A 6,445-nucleotide genomic window follows, 5' to 3' on the forward strand; every position below is an offset into this window, starting at 1 on the left:
TTTTAAAAGGAGTTTCGTTAAAGCCCCACTTCCCCCGAAGCTTGTCTACAGGTTTTGCAGGATGTAGGAAGTTTTCTTTTCACACGCACCTATACATAATGGATTACAAGACGACAATTAACTTCAATAGGGTTGAAAGAATCTAACGCTGTTTGCTGCTGCCTACATACAAAATACAACTGGAAAAACGTCGCATATAAAAGGTAAATAACGCAATGGCCACTTCTGCGGCACTATGTACAAACCTAAATCAATAGGTGTATCAGAAAATATATGATATAGAGACTGCAGAAAGAAATCTAACGTGCTAAGTATCGCCATGTCATCAACAGAAAGCTAGATACCCCATTATAAGTTCTTTGGAGAACTCTATCCTTTCTGCCTTTACCTTTCAATGTCATAAAACTCTATGTTCTTGTACTTCTGGGATATTATTTCAGCTTGAACTTTTCTTGCAGTGTCTGTTGCACAGCCAACAAGAATGAGAACAGAGGTGCCAGCAAATCCCCGAAATGCAGTTAGGTGTGTGGTTTGTTCAATCAAGGCAGGACCACCAGCCAAGATTGCCAAAAAGGCCGAACCAAGAACAGATATACGACTAAGAACCTATATTCCACCATAAAAGAATGAAATTCAATCGACAGTCATACTGAAGCCAAAAAGGTTTACAATTCATGCTGACCCAAGCCACAGCTAAGTCCCTGATAGAGTAGATAGCTAACAGAGTGATGCAAAAGCTCATCATGGGATAGTTTCATTTTTGGTGCACGCTATAGGTTGAAAAGTAAATGAAACTCCAAATCACAATGAAAAAAAATAGAGAGCACTAGTTCAATTTGAAGCCATCTCATGAGTGGCATGATATTTCACCCAACAAGCATTTGATAGTCCCACAATGATGACACCAAAGCAACATCCTTCATGTGCAAATCAAGATAGAGTAGACCCACTAAAACAGGACTAATATATCTGTGCAAGGCCATAGATTTTATTTAAAAAGTAGAAATTACCATTTTAATAAATGCAGCTGTACTTTTACCCGGTCGGACAAGTGGAACTGATGCACCTTGACGCTTTAACTGCTCACTGACATCATCAGGGTCCAATTGCAGGAAAGTATAATAGTAGTTGAAGAAAGCTATCAAAAGGATGTTCGTGGGGAGGTAAAGAGAACCTACAAAAGAATCATCTGGTTAGAACTTAGGTTTAAATTGTCAAACAGTAAATCTCATTGAACAAGAACTTGACCCTGTCCATGCTTATAAACTGATGGAATGTTTCTTTTACTTAATTTTATTATCATTACTCAGTTTGGACTATCTCATCATCACTTTCATTAGATAAAACACACAGGTTCAACCTATTGTCCAACCATGAAGGCAGCAACAGCATTTTTTGTTTTTTGACAACTAACCCTGAAGACTGCAACAGCAATAGGCTCAGTCTATGGGCAGTACTCGTAAAGATTTTACTGACTTATGCATATAGCAAACCATTTAGGAGACAAAAAGAGTCACAATGATATTTAATCTTTGAAATTTAGTTTCATCATGTACCTGATGCCTGTACAACGTTTAGGTAAAATGTGAACATTTGCAACAGATTTTAGAACCAACTATGCCAGCTGAATGAGATTAGCATTACAGAGCTCATAAACAGACCATACACCGTCTATATCCTTCAATATTCATCAACTTCAACCACTAAAAATTAAAAATCTTACCCCCTGGATTTAAAGCCAACGCAGCATTCTTCAGCCCAGTTAAACCAGTAAAGCGGGCTAGAGTACCAGGAAGAGCTAATGATGATGTAGAAAATATGATTGGCATCACTCCAGAGCTATTCACCTGCTTAGTCAGAAGATTTAGATCATTACAAAGATAACAAACTAATAACATTTCACTTAGGAAAAATAGTGCAGTAAACAAAAAGCAAAAGCAGACTCGTAGAGAAAATAAGATAAAACATAAACATAAAATTACACGACATGAGCTGTAAGTGCATAAACCACATAATTAAAGTAGGAATGGAACGTGGAGAACCTCTGTTAGAGTCACTCGGTCTGAAATAGATATTGTAATCATGAATTAAGAATGACTAAAACAAAGTTGTTGAAAGAAATGACTGCAAGATAAGAAAGAATAGAAATCTGTAATCAATGTTTTCACTAGATGCTAGAGGTAAAATTGTTTTCAAATGTCAACAAAACGAGATATTATTGGTTGAGACCTAGTTAATTTGAAATTTGGAACAAGATAATAAAGCTGACCCATGGCCACAGAGAAGTTATTCCTGTCATTACAAGCCTTAAAGTACAAGTAAATGACATTAGGAAAAAAGGAGCAGCAAACATTTCCAAGTATATGTGGACTAGAGCCCTGTAATCAGAGGATCAGAACTCTAAACTATAGAAACAAAAAGGAAAAAAGCTAGAATACAAACCTTAAAGGGCAGGTAAGCAGATTTTTGAAGCCCTCCACTTTTACTGGTATATCTTGAAGCATAGTTAAGTGGGATTTTCCTCTCAGCTTCCTGAAATCCTTTGTTGATATAATTGTGAACATTTCTTTACTTGCAAGGACATCTTGTTAAACAAATTGAGCAGCACTTACCTGAACGTATACGATACTGAGGACCAATAAAAAGAAGGAGACAACGATGGCAATGAGACCAACATAGTTACCATCCTGAAATGCCTGGGAAACAGTCCTACCAAAAGATGCTGGTAAGTAGGAGATAATACTTGTGAATATCAAGAGAGATGTTCCATTTCCAAGTTTCAGGTCTGAGATTCGTTCTCCAATGTATGTTGTAAATACTGAGCCAAGTGTCAATAAGGTAACAGAAGTAAGAACCCATTGTGTACTGAAGTCATTGACGTAGGGGCGAAGATAGAGTACTTGACCAATTGCCTGTTGTAGCAACCAGAGACGGAAAAATGAAGATTATGATCAAAGCTCATCAAACAGTCCATAACCTAGAATAATGACCCAAAGAAAATCCAAGTCACATATGAGCTTATATTCTAAATGCACTAGTCATGGTTGTAATAAGAACTTTTTGATTCATTACAAAGCCCAATTCCGCCTGGTAGGGGATCAAAGTGAGTCTTGACGACACTCATGCACCTTTATCATGCCTACGTACTTCAATTACAGTCTCCTCCACCCAATGTGGGACTTAGCAAGGAGTTCAATATAAATAATACAATGTACACAGTATTGTTATGAAGGAAACTTTAGTATGGTCTAGGAATTTTCAGAAGAGGATGTTGAAGATCTATATCTTTCAGGCACAATGGGGCCATATCACAGATTTAAATTATTTGTAAAAAAACAGACATTCTATACCAGCTCAAACCAAAATTGCCCACCATATACTCAATTTCAACATGGTAGGTTTCGGTAAATAGGAATTGACATGCAGCATATTGTTATTTTTTATTGGCATCATAATATTAGTTATAATTTTCATTTTAAGGAGTTTGGTTCCATTTGTTATAAATTAAAAGACCCAAATCAATTACTCAGCAAAATGGTAAGCTCTTTTTCAACTTTCTTCATTCAAGTTAAGTGAAGTTCCTCGCCTGTACAATGGCAAACCCAACCGAAGCATATCGAGTATACTGAAGAATTTTCTTTCTTCCTGCTTCTCCTTCTCTTTTCTGAAGATCTTGCAACTTGGGATATACTTGTGCAAGCAGCTGAAACACAATTTGTGCATTGATGAAGGGAACAATACCAAGAGAGCATATTCCAATTCTACCAATTCCACCACCAGAAAATGAGTCCAAAGTGCTTAATAAACTGTTCTGGTCCAAATTTCCTAGAAAAGCGTCCCTATTTACCCCGCCAAGAGGTATATATATTCCAAGCCGGGATAAGGCCAGAAAACCCAAGAGCTTAAGAAACTTTCCTGGTAATGGCCCTTTGAAGAAGTCCCCAAAATCAATGGAACTGTCCTCTATTGCTGGTGACAATTTCAAAACAGTTAATAAACTGCTAAAAGCTACAGGCATCAATTGCAACCTGAAGACTTTGAAAAAAATTAAAGAAAATTTGCAAGTCAAGAGACAGACCTGCCACTCCTCGAGCAGAGGTAGGTTTCTCCTTTTTTGTACTAGAGGTACTCTCAAATGTTTGAGAAAACAAACATAGGAAACTATCCCAGACTGCATTTAGACCAGAAGATGCATCTGAGTCGATACCCAAGGGATCAAAAACAGAGCCCTCACAGCTGCAAAGGCATCCCAGTCAGCAAGAAGGATAAATATGACTACAATAGCAGGTACCCAAATTCTGGCAGTTTCTCCAGAATATGGACATGACTCAAAAGGAATTTCTCATTTGATCTATATTCTGTTAAACAGTATTGAAAGGATCAATGTTCAAACAGCTCACTAGGCATATAAACACAAATATTCCATCTGAGGTCAAATTTTTGTATGATCAATGAAGAATATAGCACCAATTACCACCTTTAGATTATAGTTCTCATGAATGGCTTTCTCAAGGTCTCACCTTTTTACTAGTCCTTCAAAAGTACTCTTCAGAACCATGCCCGTACTTCAATTCAATTTGGACAGATCCCGAATTATGGATATTTTTTAGAATTTCATTACACAATCTTGGCATCTCCATCTAAGTCTGGTCCCCTTGGAAATTAAGTTGCTTTTCCAATAGCTGCTAACCTAGTTTCTCATAGACCTACAAAACCCAATGAGTTGAACTGCTACATTGTTTTCGAATAACTTCAATCCAGCCCTGTATCACCACTTAAACTGCATTTGAGCTTCAGGTGATCGATTGTTCACCAAAGGCCCAAAACCCCCTAGTAACCTTGTATTTTCGAACTTGGAATTCTACCTAATTTTACCCTTACTCTCAGTTTCTCCCCTTGTGTGTATGAGTATATGTGTTTTTGTGTGAGAATTATTAGTATACAAAGAAGCGAATAAATTAATCCCAGGAAGAGGCTATAATCGAATAAACAAATAAGACAAACTGCAGCTAGAAAACTATGAGCAAAGAGAAAAACACGCACGCACAATTAACGTATTAGCAAAGGCAAAGACCCATATAGGAAAAAACCTGAGAGGCCGATTACTGAGTAACTAAAGGACACGACTATAGCCTATGGAGGAGAAAAGTGAAAAGGGTAATGGCATACCTGTGGGAAAGAAGACCGAGGTTCCATGACTTGGAACTGTTGGGTTTTCTCTGAAGAGAATAGCTGGCTCGGCAGATTGATGTTTTGAATCTTGGAGAGGCCTTGGGGTTGAGATGGGAGAGGGTAGAGAGGCGGAAGCAAAGGGAAGAAGCAGAAGAAGCTTCTGTGACCGTTATCAACATGTTTATCTAATATCTACTACCACTGCTCTCTCACTTTGGTTCTGCCCCTCCCCCCATAACTTCACGCAAGCCTTCTCGACTTTCTATCCCCCACACAACCAAATAATATTTAATAATAATTATGTCACAATTAATACGAAGATTAAAATACATATATTATATTTTATTATATATCAATTACTATTCACTCTCATATTTTATTCCTGATAATTTTTTTTTATATAAAGTGAGATGTGAGATAATAAATAGTAACTAATAAGAATAATTATTCCTATAAATTTATGTCCGGTGCTACTAAACTAATTTTGTCCATTCACTTTAACAATAAAAAATTCAGGAAAAATAAAAGAAGAAAAATTAACAGAAATATTATACGCAGTGTGTGTGATAAATACATATCCAGACGAATATTATTAATTTGAGGAATATCTTTCAAAATTAGCATTAGTTTGGGAAGAATATTATTAATGAAGACAATAAATAATGTAATTGTGAAGAAAACTGTTTGGACTATAAATATGTTTTATAAAAAACATTTCATTTTAAGCACTTCTCGTTAGTTAAAATGAGAGTGCATTCGCCAACCAGGAGTTTCATTGCATGGGCCTAATAGTGACACTATTGTACTGCTACGAGTCCACAACCACATTTTGCAACTTCATCGGTTGTCAGAAAACTTATGGACTATTTGTCTGACATCAACATCAAAAGACAGACCTCAGGCCCAAATCATACTCGACCTGCTCAGTGTCGCCTTTCTTCTCCTCTTTTCCGGGATACTGTGGACCGAACGGCGCCTATAATTTGAACTGGACATGTACTAGATTGGTGATGTGTTTTGGTTGGGCTTAAAAATATAAGTTCTGCTGCATACAATTACTTTTATATATTTTATTAATGTAATTAGTCAAAATAATTATTGTATATTAAAAAAAGTAATACAGTCAATCACATAATCACATTAATAGAGTGCATAAGAAATACGTAAAAATAAACAAATATATGATTTTTGTAAGAACATGAAAGGAAGAAAGGAGATTTAATACCTAATTGCCATGTTACCATACCATACTAATGAAAAATGTTGTCGGAAA

General features: G+C 36.4%; 1 protein-coding gene across 1 annotated transcript; it reads right to left on the minus strand.

Moving 5' to 3' along the window:
• Positions 1-92: 92 nt before the first annotated feature.
• Positions 93-5,433, minus strand: LOC108998888 (preprotein translocase subunit SCY1, chloroplastic). Its single transcript, XM_018975629.2, has 8 exons — positions 5,170-5,433; positions 4,079-4,236; positions 3,587-3,969; positions 2,613-2,912; positions 2,443-2,532; positions 1,724-1,847; positions 1,011-1,174; positions 93-606 (listed from the first exon to the last, which is right to left on the minus strand). The coding sequence occupies exons 1-8, from the start codon at positions 5,349-5,351 to the stop codon at positions 385-387; spliced, it is 1,623 nt and encodes a 540-aa protein (XP_018831174.1). The 5' UTR covers positions 5,352-5,433; the 3' UTR covers positions 93-384.
• Positions 5,434-6,445: the final 1,012 nt, after the last annotated feature.

This window comes from Juglans regia, chromosome 11, assembly GCF_001411555.2.
Source record: "Juglans regia cultivar Chandler chromosome 11, Walnut 2.0, whole genome shotgun sequence".
NCBI lineage: Eukaryota > Viridiplantae > Streptophyta > Magnoliopsida > Fagales > Juglandaceae > Juglans > Juglans regia.